The following is a 26,745-nucleotide window of genomic DNA, read 5'->3' on the forward strand; positions in this document are numbered from 1 at the left end:
TCAAAGACTTGGAGCTAACCACCCAAAATAATAAAACTTCCCATGGAAACATGTAAAGAAGGTGGTCAGCAACTATAAGAAAGGTTTAGATATCATTTTTAATATAAGTTCAAACAGATAAGAACAGCTAAATGTTTTTAATCATGCAGTGACCCCTCTAACATATTTTTATGATCAGAAACTAACTTCTTGATTGAATTAAAATGTCAAATTTGAATCTGCAATGGGTCAGACTAGCTGGGCCTAAACGTAGCTCAGTTGATATTTGAATGCAACACATTGTTGCTACAATGCTTCTCACCCAATGCACAGTATTGCACTGTGCTGGAAAACTCCTTTAGCTACAGAATACATAATCACCACTGAAATATTTAAAAGATAAATTCATTCACAAATACAAACACATTACTCTTTGGTGTCACTGGCTTTATGTTGACTCACAGCAACGCAGCACTAGTGTGGTTAAGTTCAGTGGTTCTGCAGTAACTACAGACTCATTCAATATTATTAGAAATGTCATTTATTTCAGTCAGTCCATCGCTAAGTGAAAAACATTGTACAGTCAAAGACTGATGTTTAATGTCTTTTTCTGAAAACATATTTAACATGTTACACCAAACCACCATGGCAGAGTAATGTTTTCTACCATGGTGGGTTAATATTCTCTCTCTGTGTTGTCAGTTACCTCTGTTGAAGTGGATGTGGGGTTAAACCCATTTGTTGGTTTTGGGTGGATGCAGAAGGCGATCGTTGTGGTTCACTGAAACTTCGGTTTCATATCTAGGCAAATTGGGGTGGGGCAGAAATCACTGCCCCTGACTAGTCATTGTGGAAAAGTGTATCGCATGTATTTGCCCCCGTTGTTGTTTGCGGGCTTTTTTTTCAGTTGATAAAACTTGTTGTCGACGTTGACTCCTTCCACAAGGAGGGTGAGCAATAAACGGATTGTTGCAAAAAGAACTGGCTGTTGCAGAGTGCTTTGTCCAAACTGTTTACGGGAAAGTTTAGTGGATGAACAAACTGGAGTAGAGTAAGATGCACAAGGAAGATTAAACCCCATTCAAAAGTTTAGTGAAAACATGGGTTGCAGTGTTTCAAGAACCACCACACATTGACTTGGGCTACTTGTCCAGGATATGGGCTACAACTGTCGCATTCCTTGTGTTAAGCCATTCCTGAACCGGGGACCTTGGAAGCTTCTTACCCTGACTATGCAATACAGGCGAGCTGAAGGCTGTAATTACAGCAATGTGAGCTTTCTTAGCACGGCAGAAAACAGGCGGAGGTCCTGTGAATTGAAATGAACTGCACCAACGTGAAGATCAGACTGTGACTCAGCTTAGATGCACTGTCTAAGCAGCTTTAAGTTGTTTAATTGAGTTCTCCAGCTCATCTGCAGGGTTAGCTCTGCTGTCTCACATTTATCTTTGTCATGGTGACTCACAGAGTTACGGTTCTTTTGGCAGTGCATGTGCCAAGTCCAGCTGGAAAATTAAACCAGCATCTGGACAACTATCAAGTCAATACACTGTGTGGGCGAATACATTTTTTTTAATTGATATGTAGTATTCTAGTTTTCTAAAAGTGTTTGTGTTTTTGTAAGTTCTAAGCTACTGTAATAACAAAATGACACCAATAAAATGTTAAATATAACGCTCTGCATGCAATGAATTCAAACAAGTTTCACTTTTTGATTTGAATGACTGAAATAAATTTACTTTCGATTACATTGTAATAAGCTGATGACGCTGAAATAGCGCACAGACGCTTTTACACTCTTTACTGTTTCACTGGAAGGCTCTGGGGAAAAACAGGCAGAAATGCTCGTTTCTGTTTTTTTCTTTTTCTCTCTTTTTCTCATCACGCTGGCCTGCGTGATGTTTTGAATGCCGGAGGTGATGCCATATCAGTACGCAGCACTGCTGGGACCAGCCTTAGGAGGCGTAGCTTTTTTTTTTTATCAGCAAGTGCAGGTCGAGGGAGTGGATCACATTTGCTGCAGAAGGAGTGAGGCACACGCGAAGTTTTTTTTTCTTTCTCTCTCACTCGCTGCAGAGTGGAGGTTTCTTTGAAACACCCGAAGTAATCTCAAACAAATCTGATCCACAGACGAAAGACTGCGATTAAGAAAGGAGAAGACTGAAAAGAACAACAACAACAAAAAAGAAAATCAGGTAAGCGTTCGGTGAAGAAGAAGCGAAACTTTTTAACGGAGATGCTGCGACTTTCCTCTGCTTGCTTTTCTATAAATACTTCGCTCTTTCAAGGAATCACGGCAACTTTTCTAACACCTTTCTGCTGGAAAAAAAAAGTGTCGGTTGCAATTTCTGTCGCTCGTTTGCGTGTTTGCGCCATTTGTTTGCCTCGAGTCTTGAGTGAGACTTTGGCTTCAAATCTGATAAAGGTTTGTTGACAGCCTGATCCAAATCAACAATGACTACAGTGACACTGTATGCATCCGCTGTGAGCACCAGCAGGCTGGGATCGCTCGTTCCATTAGGAGTTCATGCGTAATAACGCACCCAGTGACACCTCACCGGTTATCTACGCGGAAACACCGGGTCCCGTGCAAAGAGGCCAGAGATTTTATCCGGGAGCCTGTCGATCGGGACTGACAGGAGCGGCGTCTGACGAAAACGCTGCACCTGCGCTATTCACCTCTACCAGCATTTGCACATGAAACGATTTGGCGTATTGTGAAACAAATGACGTTCGGCCCTTCTTTGTGACCGCAGAGCGGGTTAAAAACGTGGAGAAAAGGAGAGGTAAACATACAGTGGGGAAGAGGGAGGCTTTATGTGCAGTCTGTTTGTTATCTGATGTTGCGGGTGTCAGGAGGTTAATTCGCTTGAAGCCCGTGGGGCGACCTGGCACCTTAAAGGTATTTTCCATATAATTACAGGAGTTCGAGTTGCGTGGGATTGTCGCGGCTGTAGCGCTCACAATTTAAGCGAATATCTCCTATCTTATCGAGATGATTTAAGAGAAGGGCATCAGATATGCGTTCAATCAGAGTTATCTCAAAGGAATAAGTTAAAAGTCTTGCAATCAGTAAAACCTTCTGTCGATACGGGCATATTTATGCGAGGGGTTATGCGTGAAATACAGAAATGTACCCAGACAACTGCCATAATAACACAATTGCAGAGTTAAAAGCTTGGATTTTTTTTTAATAAATATTGTCTTCAGTGTATTTTATTAAGATTTTGTTTAATAGACCTATGAATTATGAAGTAGTAGCCAAATGGCACATGATTTTCTTTTTTTTTATTTCCTTTCTTTTTTCAAACAAATCTAAAAAAAAAAAAAAAAAAATGTGGTATGCATTTTATTCAGCACCTATTTTCTCTGATTCCCGTAAAGGAAATCCTGTGCAGTCAATTGCTTTCAGCAGCCAGCTACTTAGTAAATAGAGTCATCCTGTGTGTAAATCACTCTCAGTGTAAATACGGTTAATCTGCAAAGGCCTCAGAGGTTTGTTAGAGAGCTTTAGTGAACAACTCTATCATAAAGACCGAGTAACAGAGCTGACAGGCCAGGGGTGAAGTTGTGGAAATGTATAAAGCAGGTTTTGATAGCGAAACAATAACTCAAGCTTTTATCATATCGTGCAGCAGTGTTCATCGCCCGAAAACACACAAGACATGGATGTAACTAAGCAAGTGCTATTCTACAAAAACAAAAACAAAAAAAAAAAAAGAAAAATGTGCAGGAATGGTAGAAATCCATTCCAAAAGAGGAGTGACTATTTTACCTCAGGGCTGCTGAATATAAGGGCGTGCCACACTTTTCAGATTTTTATTCATATAAAACTGTTTAAGCCATGTAAGTTTTTTTTTCACACGTATAGAGTACTTTGAGTAGGTCTATCAGATAGTTGACGAAATACAGTATATGACAAAATTCGAAACAGAAACGACTGGACATGAATTCCTTTTCAAGCATGTAAAGAAAAACAACAACTTTTACATGAATTCACAACAATCTATTGTACAATTGAAAAGATGAAAAATGTCAGACACAGAAGACTGGGAGGAAGAAGGAAGGTAGCAGAAGTCAGTTAATACAACCCTGATGATTAACACCCCCTGATGATTTCAAACTCATCTCTGTTAAAACTAAATGTGTTTCTTTTGATTTGCTTCACGTGTACGTAATCTGATAAATACTGAAAAGGCACATGTTTTCTAAAGTGAGTGAATACAAGTTGGCAGACCATCCCCAAATAACTGCTCTTTCTATAGGTTCCAGGTGTCCTTTTTCAACTTCTTTTCATACACTTCGTCATTCCTCATCCTGTGTGACTCTGTGCCAATTATCACGTGTGCAGCATTAGCCTCTCCCCACAGACAGATGTCTGACACGGTCACATTTCACTGCTCTGTAGCGTGCTGTGCCCAAACCAGTGGTCGGTGACCCTCTTTTTAACCTCGGCCAAAGCATTTTGCAGCCGTCAGGCACCCCCCTGCTGATCTTTGCACACAATTCACTCTGTGGGCGTACGAGTCAGCGAGGGGCAAACGGCAGGGTTAAGCCACTCGTGTTCTGGTTTTGATCCATCACCCCTCACCTCTGATCTCTCACACTGTGGTGGGCTGACAGTTAGCAGAGAGAGACATTGCAGGGAAAAAAAGCTGCCAATGCGGGCCAGGCAGGGGTGAGACTCTCAGTGTCCAAAGGGCTGGAGACGCCGACTTCTTTTATCCGCCCGACTGCTTCGTTTGCTTACATTTACTCCAGGTTTGAAATCTTATGTTGCGTTCGTGCTTTATTAGAATCAGATGTTGCAAGATGACGTATTCGGAGCCATGTGCAACTTTTTCTTTGATCAACTGGGTGGTGACAGCTGATCTCTCGCCCTCTCTTTTCCTGCCTCATGAGCGGAGAAAAGACATGGGATGCAATGTGTTTTACAAAAACAAGCATGCTAAGGAAAAAAAAAAACAAAGCTAAAAACCTCTTTTAAAGAGGCATTGGATTTCCCACCCTCACCAGTGCTTTATCTTGGAATGCCCAGAATGCTCCGGAAATACACCGTGTTTGGATTTCTCGGTCCCGCTTCCTTATGTCCACTCGGCTCCCTCTGCCAGTGGAGCTAATGTAAACATTTATTGTGCTGCCCCCAGAGTGCACATCCATCATTGAAACACCCCACCATTTATGAGAGGATAACAGAAAGGTGTTAGGAACTCATGAAAGCACTGTTTTAACAACTTAACCACATTAGGGTTTGATTCTTCGCGATCTTATATTTTACTAGCTCAGTGAGACCTCTTGTAAAACAAAACATGGTTTCTGCAGCTGAATAACTCTCCAAGTACAAATGCACCAATCGGAATTTTGTCAGGTCAAGGTTTTGTAATATTTCTCGTTAAATAATTGTACTTAAAGAAAACACATAGAAGGTTTACATTTTGTGTGTATTGCCTGTGCTTGCCTTAACACTGAAATTTTCAAAAAGCAATGTTTCCAAATTCATCATGTTCCAAAATAGGCAGAAGTCGAAAGCTCAAAAGGAAAAAATGTGCAACTTTGCTGTACTACATAACCACATTCCTGTTATCTGACAAAAGTGTTGTTCTCTAACACTTCTGCAACCTAAATGAACTGCAGACACATGAGCGAATACATAGAATATACATTCTTTGAATGTATATCTTTCAGTCTTTGTCCCTCAGTAACGGTGTTCACACCAAAGGCTGACCTGGTTGGAGCATTCACTTGACTGGCAAACTGGCTGATCAATTTTAGCTTGCAGATCTCAGTCACCAGACAATGCTTTGATGTTTCTCCTGACATCTAACTGCTTGTAAAAACTTATTAAGTTATTTTTATGTCTTCACAGAACCCATCCCTGTAGGACTTCTGGTGTGCATTACCTCCCAGTAGTCTGTGGTCTTCCACCCCAGTGTCACAAAATGAGCCTTAGCGCCACTGAGCTGGAGGAGCTTTGGGAGAACCTCGGAGAGCTGAACGTCTCCGACAGCTTCAGCAACATATCAAGAGTGGATGTGATGGTGTGCACCACAGCTTTTAACCGCACTGCTCTGCTGTACTCCATGTGCATCCTCTACACTTTTATCTTCGTCATCGGACTGGCTGCCAACAGTCTGGTCCTCTGGGTGAACATCCGTGCCCAAAGAGACTCCACGCCTCGCCATGAGACGCATATGTACATTGCTCACCTAGCAGTTGCAGATTTATGCGTGTGCATCACTCTGCCTGTGTGGGTGAGCTCCCTGGCCCAACATGGCCACTGGCCATTTGGCGAAGTGGCATGCAAGCTCACGCACCTGCTCTTCTCTGTGAACCTCTTTGGCAGCATCTTCTTCCTGGCCTGCATGAGCGTGGACCGCTACCTGACCGTGACGCAGCCCAGAGAAGAGGGAGGCGCTCGCAGGAAGTTGATCCGTCGAGCTGCGTGTTTTGGGGTGTGGCTTCTGGCTTTGGTGGCGTCTTCTCCTGAAACCTACTTCCTGCGTGCTGTGAAGTCGTTGCACAGCGACACCATGGTGTGCAGGCCGGAGTATCCAGAGGAAAGCCACAGGGAGTGGATGGTGGGAGTGCAGCTCAGCTTCATCCTGCTGGGCTTTGTTCTTCCCTTTCCGGTCATTGCAGTGTTTTACGCCCTGCTGGCCAGAGCTTTCAGCCGCTCTTCTTCCTCCTCATCGTCATCATCATCGTCTTCCCATTTGGAGCAGGAGCGCCGTGTGAGCCGCAGGGTAATTCTGGCCTACATTGTGATTTTCCTGGCCTGCTGGGGTCCTTATCATGCTGCTCTGCTGGTTGACGCACTGTCACAACTGGGCCTGGTGCCACTGACTTGTGGCCTGGAGAACGTGCTCTTCGTGGCCTTGCACCTCACTCAGTGCCTGTCCCTGCTCCACTGCTGTTTCAACCCCATTCTCTACAACTTCATCAATCGAAACTACCGCTACGACCTCATGAAGGCCTTCATTTTCAAATACTCAACTCGAACGGGCTTGGCACGTCTTATTGAGACTAATAACATGTCGGAGACTGAATACTCAGCTGTAGAAAACCCGCCACTGATCTGATCTCAGTGAGTCTAGCAACATATGAACTTGTGCTCCGCTTGATTTATCTGCTCTAAACCAATCGAGCATCCTTTTCACAGACATCTGCTTTAGACCTTGAAAGACTTGAAGACTGATCAAAAAGCACTTAAAGCAGTTTATAATAGCAGCTGATTTACAAATCATTGTAGATGAAAAACCAAAATTGAGTGTAAATTGTTTGAAATTATTTTTTTTTATTATGTGTGTATGCTCTGTGAATTAGTGTGCATGTAATGAGTGATGTATATTATCAGCGGAATAATATCTTTGTAGTCTACTTTTGTGTATTTATGTACATTTACACTGTTTGTCTCTTTTCTGTCGTAATGCAAACTCTTCGCACAATTTCTCATATTGTACAACATTTCCTCATCATTTGCAGCTGAGCCGCTATCTGGCTCCATTGCTTTTGTCCTGCTGCCACATTGTGAATTACAACCTCATTTTAGTCAGCTGAAGCCTCCAGAAACAGGATTTTCTTTTTAAAATCCAAAACGTTTTCACTTTTTTCAATTTTTTTTGTAGCTGTTGCTTAAGTATTTATAGCACTCTTGTCTGCAATTTGATTATGAACCGTCATTTCTGAAGCATCAGAGGTTATGAAGCATTAGCTAAAGCTTGCTAAGCAGGCAAGCTTTAGCTAAGCTTACTAGCTTAGCTAAAGTTAGCATACCATACCTTGGCCTATCAACCTAGCTTGAAGGTGTGGTATTTTTTATTTTTTTTTCCTTTTGGTTGTTACTCTCTGTCTTTGCACATAAAGCTCAACATTGACATAAAAATAGTTCAAATGTTTCTAAAATAGCATTTTCTACTTATAAACAACAATGACATTTTTATATTGAAGATATTTTAAGATGGTGAAAGTGCTCTTTGGTTTCCGTCTCTCCCATTCTAGATCCATTTTCTGAAACTCATCAGTCTGGATTTATACTAAATGAAAACACCAGTTCATATATTAACTCCTTATAAGCCCTTAACAAAACCTCTGTTCAAAAATGTTGAAATTTCTTTTTATTTTCTCCTGCTTTTTTGGACATAAACGTTCTCCACTTTTATCTGTAGGCTTCTGCTGAGACTACTGATCTTATAAAGCAAGAATAAAAAGCTCCAGATGTCAATGAATACTCCTTTATTACATAATACAGTATGTTTTGTTATGTCAGTAAATTATATTATTGAAAGTTGTGGCAGTTACACATGTCCGTGTGTAAATAATCCTTCTCTGTCTGCCACAGACAGCTCACAGTTTATGACCTAATGACATTAATAAGCGGCTTGCGTCCTGTAATGGAGTCTGCAGCTGCGGTGAACAGCTTTACAATATGCCTGTCTGAGATCAAATTGCGTAAATATCAACGTACTAATTCAGATTTGATTGTTTATCTGTACATGAACCAAAAGCTTGACACCAAGGGATAATGTTTATGTGTTAAACATTGAGAGTATAGAGAGATACATTTTATTCACCGTGTTATTTTGATATGATGTCGTAGTGGGTTTTGTGTTACACTTGTATGCCTTTTGCAAATATTTTATGTAGGATAAGAAAAGAGCAGAGACACAAACATGTTTTTTGTAAGACAACAAGCATTCCCTTTGCATTGTATTGTATAGCATGTGTTTTGTTATATAATAAAAACAGAAAAAAAAAACAAAAAAACATTTTGCTTCAGTGTTTTTTTGGTCAAAAAGTGCACTTCTAATTTTAGTATGGCTAATATTGTGTTTACTCATTATGAGTCATGTAACATGTTAAGGGATTAATGTTGATGGAATGTGGTTTTGAAAAAACATTTTCCACTGAGTCTGAGTTATTAAGTTCAAAATAAACACAAAAGGCATCAAGCCTCTTCAGGAAAAAAAAAAAAAAGTAAATAAGTATCACTTTCTGAGGTTTATTCCAGCTGTCCCGGAAAATGCACACTGAACTTTAAGTCTGGTCATGGTTCAGTTGCTGAAACTTAGAGGAAAAAACACATTATCCAGTTACTGACGCACACTACAGCAAAAGAGCAGAAAAATGTCGCTCTCCTCTTTCCAAAACAACAGCGCAAATTTCTTTTGAGTTTCCACTTACAAAGAAAGACTTTGTTGGTTTGGAGCACTTTAGTTTGTGATTTGTCATGTCCAAGTTGCTGTTGGTTCTGCTGCCTTGAAGCAAGAAGTTCCTGGGCTCAGCCCCAGCTTGTGCAGGTTTTCTCTGGGTACTCTGCCTTTTTCCCACAGTTCCAAAAATATGTTTGACAAGTCTCACTAGAGACTAATCAAATCTCATTAGATTGTACTTAATCTAATGGATATGAATGTGTGTAGGGAATGAAAATATGTTTAATAAAGAGAAAACTATTAACTTACTCAAACCAACAAATGATTTCCATTTGTTGCATTTGTTTTCATGCAACAAATCATTTTCATGTTTCATGAAGATCCTGTCTCACACGAGTTCTTATTGAATCGCGCCTTTCTATAAAGAAAATGTGGCAGAGAATGGATGTGGTGTGAAATCTCAGGAAAATTATTTTAAAAAGCATAAGCAATAAAAACTGAAATCCTTTTTTTATTGCTCGTCTTTAGCAACATATTTTCATTCTTTTCCAAAGCTTTTAGTCCCATTTCTGATACCCTTGAGACAGTGTATTTCGTTTGAAAGCTGTGCTAAAGGTTTGCACTGGTGAAACCAAGGAAGCACGTGTTGTTTGCGGAGCTGCTGGCGCAGTCCTGCCACTCTGTTTCAGGTCAGGCTGATAAGGAAGCTGTGCGGGGAATTTTGAAGGTTAAACTAAGCGAGTGACCTGCTAATGATACCCCTCCAGTTTCCTTTCTTTTCCAGACACAGCCTTGATCTTGCAGCACTCCTAGTGTGCACAGGCCTCCCTCTCCTTTCTTGTTCTGAATTATTTTCCCTATGTGAGACCTTCTCATCTGACCCCGTCAATACCTTCCAGAGGCTTTTTACAGGTCAGCGATCCTCCACTTACTAACTCATCTTCAACAAATACACAATGCTTTGTAATAAGGTATGAAAGGCTTTGCTCTTGAAAGTGATCACCATGCAAGTGGATTTTAAAGAAACAGTGATAGGTCCTAATTAAACCCATCTGGTGTGTGCTTGGAATATACAAAGACTATCTGAAGTGTAATTAAAATGCTATGAAAGTAGAGACAGAGCTCCTCTACAGCGCTGATCTAAACAGTGTTTTCCCTTTTATCATTGAAGCTAAAAATCCTCTGTGTTGGAGCCAGAGACATATTAAGATATCACTTTCTAGAGGCGTGATGATGAGCAACGTTATTATCTCAGCGGCCCACACATAGATTCAGTGAACAAGTATGCGTATCTAGAATGTGTAAGTCTAAAGGCTCATTGGTTTATAGGTGCAAGAGACAGAGGATAAAAGTTTCAACTACAAAATGAGGATGTCCCTGTGAGAACCGTCGACTGTAACAAGTTACTTGAAAATATTACATGATAATATATGTTCATAAATGCATGAGAAACAAGGAGACGTTTGTATGCAATGTTATTTTTTTGTATGTTTGTTAGCGGAAATTGAAAAATAAGTCTAGAGCACACTTGGATCCCAGTAATGACAATGTTGTTGAAAATTAATTAAAAAGTGTAATTACACAAAAAGCTGATTTTCTGTTAACTTTGATTATTGGATCAGAAAAATAAATTTGTGACTTACATTACACCAATTAAAAGTGCATTTTACACAGAAATGTCAACCTACTGAAAAGCTTGTCCACATACTGCGCAACGTATAAAACTCAATACACGGATGGATTTCCTTTTGAATGAATTGCTGCATCATTACTGGCATGAAAATGTCATGTGTGGCGGTTGCGAGGTGGTGAAGAGAGACGCAGAGGCCCAGGTTGTGATAAAGATGATCGATTTAATGAAGAAAACTCAGCAGTCCAGAACAGGCAGTACAGCAGAGAGTTAGCACACAGCTAAAAACTGAAACACTGAACACAGAAAACCCTTAAAAATAAATACACAGAAACACTGATCATGACAGAAAATGATCGGCCCGTGACTCTGGTTTGTCATGACAATACTTCAAAGATTATTTAATAAATGATGTCAGGCCAGTTTGCTGGTCTATCAATATCTGATTTACTGTGGTTGTTAAATCAGATATTGGTACTATTGGCAGTGTGAAAAGGGGCTAACTTGTGTTAGAAAAGGAAATCATCACTTCCATAAAGTTTGTCAGCCGATGGAAACATGACATGCTCTAATCTTGATAAATCGCAGTGGACCAGCAGCAGCAGATAACATTGCTCCTCAAACAATCACTGACTGTGGAAAACTTCCCTCTGCACCTCAAACTTCCTAAACTCTGGGACTTAAAACAGGATGCTAAATTACTTTTACCTGAAAAGAAAACTTTAGAGCAGTGAGCAACATTTTCCCAAATTCCATTTCGGCCCAGGTAAGACATTTATGTTTCTGGCCTAGGAGTGGCTCAACACAGGGAATGGAGTGTATCCAGTGTCCTGGATACGTTTATGTGCTGCCAGCCGCTGTCAACAACTTCTGAATCTTTTTAAGTTACTTGCATGAGCTTTGCTTCAAAATACAAGTTATCTTGTACACCTAATTCTTATGCTTAGGTGCAACAATGTGTAGGAAAAAACATGGCGTCTTTTTTACTTAAAAATATATTTTCATTGGTCTCACATAATATTCTAGGAAACAGTGTTCTCAGGCTTCAGTAAACCATCAAAATTGACCAAAATGCTTGAAGTGGAACATGTAAGCTATGGTTGTTTTTTTTGTTTTGTTTTTTTATTTAACTTTTACTGCTGCATTTGGAACCACTATTTGAATTATGATGAAAGTAATCTGACAAAAAAAAAACTTCATTTCTGTAAATGTGCCGATGCTGGATTTTTTAAATAGCCAATTCCTGGGAGACGGGGTTTCTCAGGGTGAAAAGTGAGGCTGCACTCCAGTTAAATGGCCTACATTTCCCCAGGAATGCATTTATGTTATGAACTGCTGTGTTTTGTCACAGTTTGCCAGCTCTAATTAGATTATTCTGCTTTAAGATGTTTCACATGCAGAAGTATCAAACCTATCACTGAGAACCTTTTCGTGACCAAACTCTAACGCGGTGCAGTTAAAATGCTGAACCAGCCTCAGAGGAGCAAGCTGAGGCTCTTTTATCACCTTGCCTTTAATTGTAGCTCTATGTTTTCCTGGAGCGTAGACAGCGTGCGAGCTCCTCGCCAAAACAAAGGAAACACGTTGAGTGAAGAATATCAGAATCTAAACTGCCTCAAGCGTCAAGTCTGGGAACTGAGAATACCAAAATGCTCAGCTCTCATTTTCCTTAAATCAGATTTTCTCTGATTTAACAGCAGTTACTTAATGGCCGACTATCTGCTTTGGTTTGATTTAATAAGCGGACGTAATGGAGCATAAATTCTGTTAATGGAGTGAGGTTCTTTTGCTTCTCATTTCACAATAATGGCCTCTATCTTTCACTGAGACAAGATAACATGAATGAATAATGAAATAGAAACGAGGTGCAGCGGCACAGAGTAATTTATGGCACATGGATTCTTTCCCGTCTTCCCCAGGAGGTGCGCACTTTGAAATTTTACGCAGAGTTATCCGATGATCCTAAGGCAAACATCCCTGTGTGGTCAAAGAAACTATAATATTGTTTCTGGACTGTTTCCAAGCATGAATGTTGATTCCTAATATAGTTTGCACTTGATTTGCTCCATGTAGTAAAGGACTTGAAGAGGGTGACATAAAAGGCTTTAAATATTTAATGAAGCAGCTGTTTGTTGTCAGAGGGAGTTTTTAGTGGTCATATGAAGAAAACCTCATGGTCTGGGTTAGTTTAGCGATCCACTACTGTCAGCAGGAAAGGACAACCCCTGTGGCCAGATGTAGGTCAGATGTTTAGTCTAAAAGGAAAGGAGAAGAAGAAAAAAAGGTTTGGAGACAACTGAACTGGATTTTTGATGAAGCGATGAAGAAATTTACAAATACATGCCTCATTTAATGTACCCTGATTTAATTGTGATGAAGGCAGAGTCTTTAAGTGAGCTGGGAACTATCACCAGTTTGATGATATGTCTTTAAAACAAATTTCCGCTTCATGCAACAGGACTACAACTCTCAAAAGAACTCTCTGGAAGACTGAGCTTTGGTCGCTTCATAAACAACACCAAAGGATTTATTTTTCCAAGGTTTAGGATATCTCATCCAGCTGCAACTAACAGCTAAACAATGAGTGATAGATAATTAAAGTTGAGTGTGTACGCAGCGAACCCAGTGGATGAGTCTGCTAAGACGATTACTTTTATTTGTTTGTTATGCATGGCTATAAACAGGCATGATGATGTTGGCCTGGAATCACAGTCAAATAAACAAAAAAACTATCTGGAATTAAGCATCAATTCAGAACAAACAAAAAGAAGCACAGAAGTTAGCAAATGAGTCTAGTAGTTTGCTATCATATCTCTTGGTTCTCTCTTAAAAATATGACATAACATATTTCATCTGGCTTTGTTGTGACCAAGGGCTGTCAGTCACTGTGTATTAATTATACCATTATCCTGAGAAAACAATAAAGTTTAACTGATAATGTTTGAAAACCTTAAGAACAGAAAGTATGGCTGGATATGTCCTTTTTGCTGAATGATTTAAACACTCTGCTCCATTTTAGCCTCTTTTACCTTTAGAACTGTTTAACATGGCGTAGATTCAACAAGGTGTTGGAAATGTTTTGGTTCATATTTAAATGATGGAATTATAATTGATATAATTATGGCTCTGATTTGTTAGCTGCACATCCAAGATGCAAATTTCCTGCTCCATCACATCCCATTTGGATTGACATCGGGTCAACATGGAGGCTGCTGCAGTACTGCAAACACAAAGTTTGTGATGATTTCAGCTTTCTGGCATCCTCCAGAAAGTAAACAGCAGAAGCATTCAATTATTTAAGTTTGTACTAATAGGCCCAAAGTGCACCAGATATTCCCACATCATTACACTGCCACTCGACCTGAACTTTCCATGCCTTTATGAATCACGTTAATGTCAAATTCTAGCACTGCCATCTGGGTCGAATCAAGTCTCATCACACCAGGCGACACTTTCAAGCTGGTGTTGTTCATTTACTTAGCGTGTGTGAATAGCAGCCTCGTTTTCCTGTTTTCAGCTGACAGGAGGGACGATTAGAGCACCGCTGTAGCTCAATGTATCAAGGTTCAATGTGTTTAAAGTGTGAACTCTACTGATCTCTTAATGACATTAAGAAATATTTTTGTTTTTATTTAAGTTTTATAAAACGGCTTGTCAAAAATTATTCATATCCTTCAAAATAATCACTGTAAAAGTCTCTATGGGCATCACAAACCCTTCTTATGACTGCACACTTGAATGTTTTCACTGGTATTTGTTTTTACTTATCAAGTCCTTGACATTGGAAGGCCTCCTTGACATCACCCTAATCTTTAGCTTTCTGCATAGATTTTCTATCAGATTAATGTCAGGACTCTGGATGCATCACTCCAGAACTATTATTCAAATTCAGAAGAAACATGTTGAAAAAATTTAGATATTACTTTCAAGTGTTGGACTATTTTTTTTATTTCAGCACAAGTCATATTTCCTGACTCAAAAACTGCTTTGTTTGTACAGTTTTTGTCCTAAAATACACAAAAAAAGGAAACTAAAAACATCAGTATTTCTATGTGATTCAGTCAAGCACAAAGTGATTCCTAACATTTTGTAAAATTGTATTCACTTCACTTGTATATCATAAGACAGACTTTAAGGAAATAAAGAGTAAAAGCAATATCTTAAGGTCAAACAGCTAACATATGCAAATAACTTCAATTAATTACACCTCAAACTACTTTTCAGAGCAAATCCAGAATCACAGAATTCACATCACCGTCTCAGCATCCTCATTGCGTAATAATTTGGATTCATTGTGTACTTCTGCTAAAACTACTATTTTTAAATGGTCACCTGTTTTTTCAGCTGTGCTGCTTTAAAAAACTTAAACTGTGAACAAACTTAATGTTGTTCATTCATTATGTGTATCTGTTTATCAAAATTATAAAAGTACAACCACACATAATAAACAATATTATTACAAGAAACAAATAAATAAAAAGGGACTACAATAAATAAATGTCAACAAGTGGCTTGAATAATCAATTCATTTTACTCAATGATCAAAAAATAAATACTAATGCTCTGCTTTTATTTATTTTTTTTCTTTCCACAAACCTTAGTCTGTCCGGTTCATTGTTGAGGGATGACATTGGGTTAGAGGCAGGCTTCACCCTGGACACCTTACCAATCCATCAGCAGGGCAACACAAAGACAAACATCCATGCATCCACACACTCACAAAGTCAACTGAGAACCCCTAATTCACCCAACATGCATGTTTCTGGATTGTGGGAGGAAACCTAAGTAGCCCAAGTAAAACCAAGCAGGGGAGACATAGAAACCCTGCAGAAGCCTGCCAAACTGATATTTAATCCTTAGGCGTTGTTGCCATGAGGTTTCAGCAATAACCACACCACTGAGCTGCCTGCATTTTACCCCAATAAATGTATAAATGTGCAGACTAAAAGAAACAAAGGACTCCAGTAGCTCAGTGGTTGCTGTAGCTCTACTTGGAGAGAATGCTTGACTAAACTTCTGAACATGATTTACAGATAAAGCCGTGTTTAGACACTGTCTTTAAAATAAGTTTCGCATGCACTCTGAATTATGGGAAGTCCTCTTCATCACTTACTGCTCCACGGTGGTTTTTCAACCATTTCTTTTGAAAACCTCTAATCGTTGCAAGATCCACAAATGTAATGGTTCAAGGACGGACACATTGCTGCTCAGGCCCCATATTGGGGGTTGATTTATTCCACAAGCCGTGCCCAAACTTTGTTTCCAGTGTTTAGAAGTCACCTAATTCATTCACCGTCCTGACGGTTTCAAGAGTTCAGCCCGATGCTCAGCCTCAGGTTCAGTCATTCAAACTGGACACGCGTGTCAGAACTAATATCAAATCTTCACAGACATTCTGAGGAAAATAAGTCAATTGCAAAACAGCTTTTGGACACATACAAGTCCAAGCAAACCACTTGGCTGAGTTATTAAAGTCATATCAGTCAGGCGTTTTATAAGGAATCAGACTGATTATGAGGCGATATCTAAAATATTAAGTTACTATCAACCCATGTCTAATTAACACATCTTTTTTTTTCTATCAGTATATCATTTGTAGAAAGTGGCATTATGGTTAGAAATTTACTTCAAGAACACAATTTGGTCATGTTTACTATAGTTTCCTGTTAAAACCTCCCATTTTTCCTATATGGATAATAAACGACTTCCCAACAGCCCTTTGAGACCAAGTCCAGATAATGAGCTTATTTTGATTCCTGGGAATGAATAAAGGTGCTGACCTACCTTTATCACAGCTGTCACTGTGTGTTAACAGACACGCTCATGTTTGAAAGCAGGATTTATGTGAAGTGACAAAAAAACACAGCAAGCCTTTTGCTGCAGGAGATGTTTTGTCTGTGGTGATGTTTGAGCAGCCAAATGTCCTTCTTTGGTTCCTGTCTGGGGTCAGACTGTGGCATTCTGCTACATAAACACGCCTTGTTTTTTCAGACTAGACCGTGCTTCACAGTGAAGTCAACATGACATTACAGCCCCTGAGCAATTTTAATAAGGCTCATAAACATGCAGCTGCCTCCTTGTTCTTAATAAGTCATGGCACAGCCAGTGGATAGTTTGTGAAACATCGAATTTGTAAGACATAAACTGTCCTCTGATGTAAGATTTTGCCATTTTATGTAGGGAAAGAAGCTCACATAGCTACTTTGCGGTGGTCCTTCATAATGACAGACTACATCTTTTTGCTACAGCTGTGATGTTTTTTGATTGTCGAGGCTGAAATAATACTTGCCTTCATAAAATACCCATGGGAAAAACAGTTGCAGTAGAGGCTCAATTTCTGTACGTTCACAAATTAAAACACAGTACTACCTTTGTGTTGTGATTGCGTCCCATATAACTCACTCAGAGTGATAACTCATATCCGTGTTTTTTTTTTTTTTCTCTTTTTGACAAAGATAAATCGTTTTCCTCAGCAGGAGTATTTAAAGGGTGGGCTTATATTGGAAATCAGCCTTCAATAATAAACTGAATTCAAATCAATAATAAATTCTATTCATAAAAGAAACTCAAAATCTATTGAAGTTTGAAAAATTTAATTGCTCTCGCACTGATTTCCAAGTTTTGAAAAGCTGGAGTCCGTCTGGCCAACCACAAGCCAGACGGACTCAACATGGATGCACATTTAAAACTTATTAAAAGCTGAAAAATACATGTCTGTTTGTATGACAATTTATATTTCTTTAAGCTATACAAAGGGCGTTTTTTTTACCCCTTATTTAGCACAAAATATACCTCGTTATCAAAAGGGATTTTTTTTGTTGGTGTGTAAAACAGAATTGTGGAGTTTTTTTTTTTGTTTTTTTATTTGGTTGTATTGCTAATGATAAATAGCAAAGTATCAAGGCACAAAAAGAAACAAATTGGAATTAGTTTTTTATTTGTACCTTGAAAATGCACTCAATAATTGTTCTGGTGTTCTGGTCACCTACTTGTAGCAATTCAAGCTGATGATGATATTTCATAGATTTTGTTCTGGCTCTAAACACCTAAACATGTTTTGCTCCCAGAGTATCTTCCTCAAACAAAATAATTTTATATTTCTGAGTAGGAAGCCGTAGCATAAGTTACATTTTGTTCTGGCTCCTGATGACTCTTTTGTTATTGTTTTATTAAGAGCAGTTTCCTGAAGTGCCAGACAAATGCTAGCATGTTTCCTTACTGTTTAGATATGTCCTGTTGATAAGTTGGTCCATTACATATTTTAGTGCAGTTAGTGTGTGGACAAGAATTACAGAATGTTTTTTTTTTGTTTTTTTTTTGTCTCGCTTCATGACTTTAGACTTTTGTTTTGGATCTCGTAACAATTAATGAGTAATATTTCAACAAAGCAGAAAACATCAACTTGTTTTTTCTCTCACAGCTTTTATAGACATCCCTGTATAAATTGGAGCTATGATTCCTGACATGTTGCCAAGTTTTCATAAACATGTTTTTTTGGGTTTTTTTTTTTTTTTCATTGTTTAAATATGAACTTTTGCATGTGTGCATATGTGCTCTCTTGGGCCACAATATATAGAGCTGTTTGAACATAATGTTTCAGATCAAAAGGAAAAAAACATGGAAATTCCCCCGACGCTATTCTTTCCAGCTTTTCCCTCCACATAGTGCAGCAATTTGTCTGCATTCTGATATTCTCATTATAACATTCCAACCACTGAAGATATGTATTGTTTAAACATGTGTCAATGCCCTGTCACGTACCACAAAACCCACTCAACGTGTGTTGTGCGCATTGTCAAAGACGTCGTTGAGCTTATTTTACTTGTGTCTGGGAACGATTACACCTGAAGGCTTGTGCACTTCAAATGTAAAGCAATATCCCCATGCTGCTTAATTAGAGTGAAAAAAGGAAGATGATGGCAGAAATTATTGACTGTAATTGGCTGTGAATGAAAAGTATATTCAATACCTGCTTTTTCAATCACGTGGACGTTTTGAGAGAAAATCCAAGACCTGTAAAATGCTTTGACCGTGATTCAGCTGACATAAAAAAATAAATAAATTAAAAAAAAAACTATGTCGGAGAATCAAGCCTCTTGCCAACTGCGGTTCAGAAATGTATGCGCCAATTAGATTGATTAGTCATGTTATTCAAATCAAAACCTGATTGCTGGCTGGTTCATGTTCTACAGAAATTCATTACACTTGTTGAAAACGCACACCAACTCAACAGTGATTAGCTCTGATTACATGGTTAGATCTGTCTAGGACCAACAGGGAAAAATAATAAAAAATATTTTAGTCTTTTCATCTGTTCCTCCTCCAGGTTTATTGTTTGAGTATCACGCAGAAACACTATGTGTGATATCACTTTACGGGGAGTTTCTCAAGTCATCACTGACACACAAAGAAAATTCACACCCTGAGGTAAAAACGAATGTCTCCACGTCATTCAACCACCACCTTCGAGGGAGACTTGGCTGCTCGTCATCTTCCATCACACTGCAGTTACTGGCTGCTGCCGGAGACGAGCTTCCACAGCGTTGCTCCTGACTCACTCTACCCAGCCTGCAAACCGTTGTTTTTAGTTACAGGCTCCCTCCGGCTTAAAAGAAACTGTGATTTATGCCATGCATGTTCCTGTGAAAAAAGAAAAAAGAAAAAAATGAGCAACCGTATACACACCCACAAAAACAGAAACCAGACTTCTGTAAGCAAAAAAAAAAAGTCTCAAAGACTGAAATTTCCCACTTTCAACAGATTGCTTTCTCTGTAATTTTAAATATGTATGAAAAGAGGAATTATATTTGCTTTCCTTGGATTAGTTTCAAAAGCCTTGATAAACTTTTACTTGGCTTCACAAATGAATTTGTGAGAGAACTCATGAGAAATAAAACAGGAGGAGTGAGATGGATAGGGGAGGAAGTGGTTGTATCCGGTGGGTGTCAGGCCAGTTAAGGGCGTGTCAAATCACAGTTTCCACACCCAGTCTGACACCAAGTCTTACAACTGACTGAATGAAAATATGAAATGGATTGTGTTTCCCTCCTTGGCATTCTGTTGTAAAGACCATGTTTTCAGAGTCCTAACAGAGGATTTCTCCTCTTTCTTTTGCCACCGTTGTTTGCTTAAAGAGAGACAAAGAGTTTCAGGAGAATCTTTAAATATGATTTTGGAATAAATACTACAATAATTACAATAATGAAAGCTAGTGTACAATTAAATGACAACAGATTGATTAAATAATTCAATGAAATAATGTAAACATATGCATAGAGTGATCTATTACATGTGTTTCTTGCTGTTGTATTCCAATTATTTTAGGTTACAGATAATAAAAACCCAAATTGTAGGTTCTCTCAAATTTTGCATAATACACGCACTTGTATTCAATAAATTAAAATATTACAGAAAAAAATCTTTTAGTTACTCAGTTCACTAAGTGAACAAACACATCTATGTATGACCTGTAGTTTATACATGTGTTCAGGCCTTTATTTATCATTTTTATGATGATTTTCCACCTGCAGTTAATTCAAACATGACATTTAAATCAGCATATTCCTTCAGACAAATAAAAATTGAGTATTTTTGGATACATATATGTGGGCTTAATGAAAAGCATGTTTAATGCTTTTGATTTTTCAAAATATAATTTTGTTATTGTAGGCAGCTGTCAGGTCCTGGTCATCCTCTGTATCTCCATAGAGCTTGTTAGCATAGAGAGGCATGCAGTGCTTTAACATTTCTTGGTAAGTGCCAATGCTATGGAGCCCATCTGGTGGCTTGGGATAAAAAAAAATAAAAAAAATCATGGCAACGACTTGTTATAATTAAGTTTTTCCCACAAAATAAATACATCGTTCCCACAACATATTGAGCCGTGTCTAAATAAACAAGTCGTTTCCATGAGTTATTAAGTCGTGGCCATGTTTTTTTTTTTTTCCTCCCACGTCACCAGACGGACTCTGTACAACTCTGACTTTAAACTTGTTAAATTACAGTGGACCAATAGCAGGTGATCATATCATCTTTACACCGGATCACATGTGAGTTAGATTCTGTGCCTCTTCATTATTCCTTCGGACTTTGGATGACAAGCTTGAAATGCAACACTTTTATGCCTGAAAAGTTGTTTTTTTATTCTGTTTATTACAATAATCATATTGTAAACTGTTATTTCTCTGTACATTTGAGTTTCTGGGCATTTTCTTACTGATTGTATTGTTCAAGATGGTTTTTATTAAATGTGATTTCTTTGTGAAGCACTTTAATGTGGATTGATTTGTATAAAAAGATGCAATGAAATAAAAACTTACTTTTGTTCTAGTAAGTCTCACTTACTAGAACACACAAAGTTATGCATCATCATTAAAATAGTTTGCTGAAACAAATGTATTGTGCAAGTTATTTTCAGAATTGTACCGTACTGATCTACTTGATGAAAAGACATTCAGATGTTAGCATTTCATGTCTGACTCAACGTAACTGATCTTGATATTTTCCTGCCAAGTCACTGTAGTAACATAAAGCATCAAACGGATGTAATTTGAGCATTTGAGCGAAATATGTCAGAATGATGACAGGACAGATAGAGAATGAGCGACACAAAGCCTTTTTTGTCTGATTTTATTGGAAAACCCCTTGATAAAAATTGAGTCCATTTAAAGAACAATATTGAAAAACATAAAAGGAAGAAAATTACAGCAATTAATTTGAGTCACGTTAAAGTTCAAGGTTCTTTGATTTGTTTCTGGCTCTTTACATGTCTGCTCAGCCTGGAAATTTAGCTCTAAAACTGGTTCACTACCTCAGTTACAAATGCAACTCTTGTTGGTTCATGCAGTTCATGTGCATGGCTGCAATGCAACTTGCAGTGTTTTAAGAACCTTATACTGCATTTTGATTTTAAACACTAAAGGATATCTATAAAAGTATGTGTCTCTTCCCTCAGGAATACTCCTCCGCTCATTCTAAAGGACTTTCAATTGTTTTTCAGGCCAAAATAGACATAATGTTCTTTTGTACTGGGTAATTCATTAATTTTGAAAATTCTAGTAACTAGCACTGACATTTCTGCTGACTACCACCGAAGGCAGCTCATGTAAGGCAAGGCAAGGCAATTTTATTTATATAGCACCTTTCAGTCAAAGACAATTCAAAGTGCTTTTACAGAGAAACAATACCAATCAGACAAGAAACACACACACAAAAAAAAAAAAATAAATTCAAGAATAGGCAACTTCAAATAGAAATGTTTTTAACCTTGTTTTAAATAAACTCAAAGTTGGGGCAGACTTGCAGTGAGCCGGAAGCTTATTCCAGAGGGCTGGAGCATAAAAACTAAAAGCTGCTTCCCCATATTTTGTTCTAACTCTCGGAATGACTAATAGGTTTGATCTTAAAGGTCTGGGAGGTATGTAGGGCTGGAGAAGATCCGGAATATAATCTGGGGTTTTGTTGTGTAGAGTTTTATACACCAATAAAGAGATTTTAAATTCTATTCTTTTAGCAACTGGGAGCCAGTGCAACGATCTCAGAACTGGACTGAGATCGTTGTACCACCAGCAGAAGCTGTACCACAGTTTGAGAACCACATTACATACAGAGACTGCATACTCAACTGTTTCTTTCAGTAATGCTGATGTAAGCCCACCTGGACACAAAACAGATGTGCGAGTATTGTGTCTACCGGGGGGCTTGAAATATAGATGTACAACAACAGTGCTATAAAGTGCTCGAAGTGTTAGATCATTTAAATTTAGGACCCAACTAAGCAAACGAGCAGCGTAGCTTTAAAACTGCGTTAACACTTGAAGGTTGATCTGATTACCCTCTACAATGACTAAGGAAACACAAAGTGAGCTACTCAGGCCTGTCAGTTAAAAATGATGAGGGCAGGACTTGCACATTGTAGCTTTATGCACATTTCTTCTGAATGGACACGGGTTGACAGAACTCACATCTTGGACCCCCAACATTTTTTTTTGCGTTTCGCCTAAAGTACCGATTCTAAAGAATGTTTTTGTCAGGTTGTTTAGCTCAGTCCTGTCAGACTGTAATCTTGACGGATGAATATTTTCATTGGGGCAGAAATGCCTGAGCTAAAGACTGCAACCTAAACTGGCCTTTCCACTCTGGTCTTACAATGGGTATATGGTTTGTAATTCTATAGGAGCAGAGGGGGTTTGAACAAACATGGCTTTCAGGGAGGAGGATGGGCAAGGCTGCGGTTTACCACATTCTGCTACAGTATTAAATAACTCCCCTTCACATGCCTGTCACCTTGTAACCAGTAGTGTTAGAACAGTGCCTGAAATGCCGTGGGTAACCTGTTGCCTTCTCCTTACGCCCAAACTTTTATACTTGTGCAGTGAAACTCAAATAACCCATCGTTTTCTAAACTATCTGGTAGCTATTCAGAAAACACACGCAGTTGTAGAACTTCCAGGCATCATCCATCACCTCAGCCCACCAGTGGGAATTTTTCTTTTTCTTCTGTGAATGAGACACGCAAGCAACTGACGTGATCGGCACCAGGTCACAGACTGGACACACAAACACATCTGGGGCTGGACAAACACAAACACGTGTAAAACACAGGTCACTTACAGGGAACACACAGGTGCCCCCTTATGCTCGAACGCCAAAAGCCGCTTACTTCTCCTCTGGGTTCTCACACTGTGTAATTATTTTCAGGCTTTAATCCCCATTCTTAATTAAAACCTTGCGCATTTTTCCACCCATTCTTACCAGAATCGTGTCCCACCTCTTACCTCTCCTGCTATGCGGATTATGTTTGCAGTACACTGTATAAATAGCTCTGAGTAGGTGGCCTTGTAATGGAAACGCACACATATATGAAAATCAAAGGCTCAGCCTTCTACTTTCAGTTGCTCTGCACATTAATCAGGACTTGTCTGCTTCACAGATGTGTGTCTGAGCACATGCGCGTCTGCATTTCTGAGGTGGTAAATGTGCGGTGGGGGCACCCATGCGTGTCTGTCTGGAGACGTGTGTGCGTGTCATGCAGCAGGTGAGAACATATGGCAGATCGGTTTACATTTTTTCACAGGAGAAAAATGTCACAGTAAAAGTTGTAAGTTGGATTAAAGACGTTTATATGAAAAGCACACGCAATTTAAACTTCAACATTCTGTCTGTTATTTTACAAACCTACAAAAAAATTGAGAATAGGCTTGCTAATGAAACAATATCTATTTATATTATAAGACTTTTCCTTTATATTTTCCTCTTTGCAGATCCCAGTCCTGAGATGTCTCTCCTGAAAAAGCAGTCTTTTTTCATCGTTTTTCTGAAAAAGAAATCTGGCGAAATATTATATGTGTTTAACTTTCAGTGCTTTTCTAGAACAATATTTTGAACTTGTCACTCTTCTTTAGACAATCCTAGATTGTAGTCTAAGGTGGCTACTAAGCTGAGGTATGTTTTCCCAAAATACTTATATATTTTTCCTTAGGTTTTACGTTTTCCCAAGGCAGGGGTGCGGTCTGGCAATATGAAAGCCAGATTTTGCTACAGTTCTCTCCAATATCTTACTTTCAAGATATTGAAAGTAAGATATTACTTTCAATATCTTACTTTCAATAAGAAAGTCTTTCACCAAGGATGGTGAAAGACTAATATTTGGTAGAAAATGATTGGTGTCTCTCTTGAGATATTAGTGTGATGAAAGATTTGGATGTTTGGCTTAAGAAAATGCAACAAATCAGAAGCTCCGACACTGACAACTCTCAAGACTCCAGAGATGCTGACAAGAATTACTTGTGGCTTCAGATTCAACGTTCTTAAACTTTTAATCCAAATACATCATAAAAGCCTTCATAGATTCATTGGATTTTGTCAGAATATAAATACTTAGATTGTCTTTTTACCACCATTTTATTTTACTCTACTTCTTTGTGTTGCAATTTAATCAACTTTTGTTGTTTTATAATTACATTTATGAATAAAGTTTACCTCCATTTTCCAAAATTATTCAAATTTGGAAAATGGACATGAAAAAAGAAAAAAGAAAAAAAAAAAAAAATATATATATATATATATATATATATATATATATATATATACTTTTTATTGTTTTACAAACAAAATCTGAAAAGTGCGGCATGCATTTATACCCAACTCCCTTTGTTGTTTTACCCTGAGGTAAAATGCAGTGCAGCCATTTGCCATCAGAAGTCAACTTGTTGGTAAATAATATGTGTAGTTTAATGCCAGTCAACATAAAACTGTTGTTTGAAGACCTCAGGGCTTTGTTAGATTAATGAAAGCCAAATGAGCACGCCAGACAGCTCAGCAGTAAAGCTGTGGTGATTTTTAAAGGGCTGATTGTAAAACAACCTCCAACGCTCTGAACATCTTTCAAAGGACAGTTCAATAAATCATCTCAAAATCGAAAAAGAATGGCACAACTACAGACATCCCATGACATTGACAGGCTGGTTTTTGAGATTGTTAATCAAAGAAGAAGCCAGGAGGCCTGAAGTGACTCTGGAGGAACTGCAGAGATTGTTCTTATGGGAAAACTCACCAAGAAGACACTCAAGAAATCTCTCTTTTATGGAAGAACAGCAAGAACTAAGCCATTGTTGAGAGAAGGCAACAATGCGTCCTTTTCGCATTTTCCTTCTGGCCCTGAAGGAAGCATAGCAAATATGTGGAAAATGTGTTTTTGTCACAGGAGACCAAAATGTAACTTTCTATCCCACAATCAAAATGCTAAATGTAGAGGAAAACAAACAGTCCACATGACTTTTAGTACAGCATCCCCACTGTGATACTGTGTTGCTTGTGATACAAACAACCAAAGATACAATGGATTGAGGCTAAATGTAAATTTAGATTTTAATTTTTAAATAAATTTGAAAAACAAACAAACAAAACAGCAGGATTTTCCTCCTGCCTCACTTTTATGCACTGTTTTGTGTTGGTACATGACATAAAAACCAAATAAAACAGAAGTTTGGCAATTGTAACAACACAAAATGGGAAAAAGCTTAGAATGTCTGAAAACAAGGCATCATTTGCAGTGTCTTTTACCTGATCATTTTTATTTATTTATTTATTTTTTGCAGGTGATTTAGCTGGTCTGCTTACAGAAAGGCCCAGAAATTAGGCTGGGGATTAAGAATCAGAGATTTGAGTGCTGCGGTGGTGAGGGTGTTGGGACATTGTGGTGGGTCTGCCGGAATACACAACTGGGCCGTAAACTGAAAGCAGAAGTGCTCAAATGACCCAGACCAGGCCGTGGAGAAGGATAATGTCAACATTTAAAATACACCACTGTAGTTCACAGAAAGTCATAACATCGCTTCCACACGCAGCCCCCACAGAGAATTTCGCGTGTGGGTTTTTCTTAGCCACTTGGGGGCAGCGATTCAGTCGACATGGTGAGAATCTAAGCAAGATGTTACCGCAGAACACTCCTGAGATAACCACTAGATTTTGCTCAGTTATATCATTATTCCAGATGGGAAACGTGGCTTGGTAGAAGTAGAAGACTGCAGAATTACAAACTTAGAAACAAATGTTCAAAATATCGCCCAAAATATTTATTACACTTTGCTTAAAATAATGCTGATATACCAATTAATCCGCTGTATTGTAGAGGAATGAAAGGAAAATAAGAAAGTTCTTATTCTGCTTAGACTCAAATTACTTATTCAAATTAATTATTGAAATTCTTCTGCATTTTGACACATGAGCTCAGTTTGGTGGACTTCACCTTCTTCAAGCTGAGCGGATGTTGTGTGCAGATTTTAGATGCTGAGGCGACATAAACAAACACAAACAGATCAACTACAATCAGAAAAATCTCTTGTTTGAAGTCATGGACTACAAATGTAAAGTTAAAACCAGATGTACAAGAATACATTTAACCTTTTCCCTGCTTAGTGGCATTAAATCAGACTAAACAGTTCAGGTTTTAAGTCACTTAGGATTACCGGAATAATGGATAAATGC

General features: G+C 38.5%; 1 protein-coding gene and 1 long non-coding RNA gene across 2 annotated transcripts; one reads left to right on the forward strand and one right to left on the reverse strand.

The window, feature by feature from the left end:
- The first annotated feature begins 1,972 nt into the window (after nucleotides 1–1,972).
- LOC103134214 (atypical chemokine receptor 3-like) lies at nucleotides 1,973–8,734 on the forward strand. The gene is made up of 2 exons (XM_007546361.2): nucleotides 1,973–2,174; nucleotides 5,846–8,734. The coding sequence occupies exon 2, from the start codon at nucleotides 5,919–5,921 to the stop codon at nucleotides 7,056–7,058; it is 1,140 nt and encodes a 379-aa protein (XP_007546423.1). The 5' UTR covers nucleotides 1,973–2,174; nucleotides 5,846–5,918; the 3' UTR covers nucleotides 7,059–8,734.
- A 2,228-nt stretch (nucleotides 8,735–10,962) lies between these two features.
- Nucleotides 10,963–16,662, reverse strand: LOC107835636 (uncharacterized). The gene is made up of 3 exons (XR_001661446.1): nucleotides 16,543–16,662; nucleotides 13,788–13,978; nucleotides 10,963–13,013 (listed from the first exon to the last, which is right to left on the reverse strand). It is a non-coding gene; the product is annotated as an uncharacterized LOC107835636 (long non-coding RNA).
- Nucleotides 16,663–26,745: the final 10,083 nt, after the last annotated feature.

This window comes from Poecilia formosa, unplaced genomic scaffold (genome assembly GCF_000485575.1).
Source record: "Poecilia formosa unplaced genomic scaffold, Poecilia_formosa-5.1.2 Scaffold16, whole genome shotgun sequence".
In the NCBI taxonomy this organism is placed as follows: Eukaryota; Metazoa; Chordata; class Actinopteri; order Cyprinodontiformes; family Poeciliidae; genus Poecilia; species Poecilia formosa.

What these genes read in the sequence shown, in the direction of transcription:
- LOC103134214 (XM_007546361.2), top strand. Translation starts at nt 5,919, where the DNA reads ATGAGCCTTAGCGCCACTGAGCTGGAGGAGCTTTGGGAGAACCTCGGA.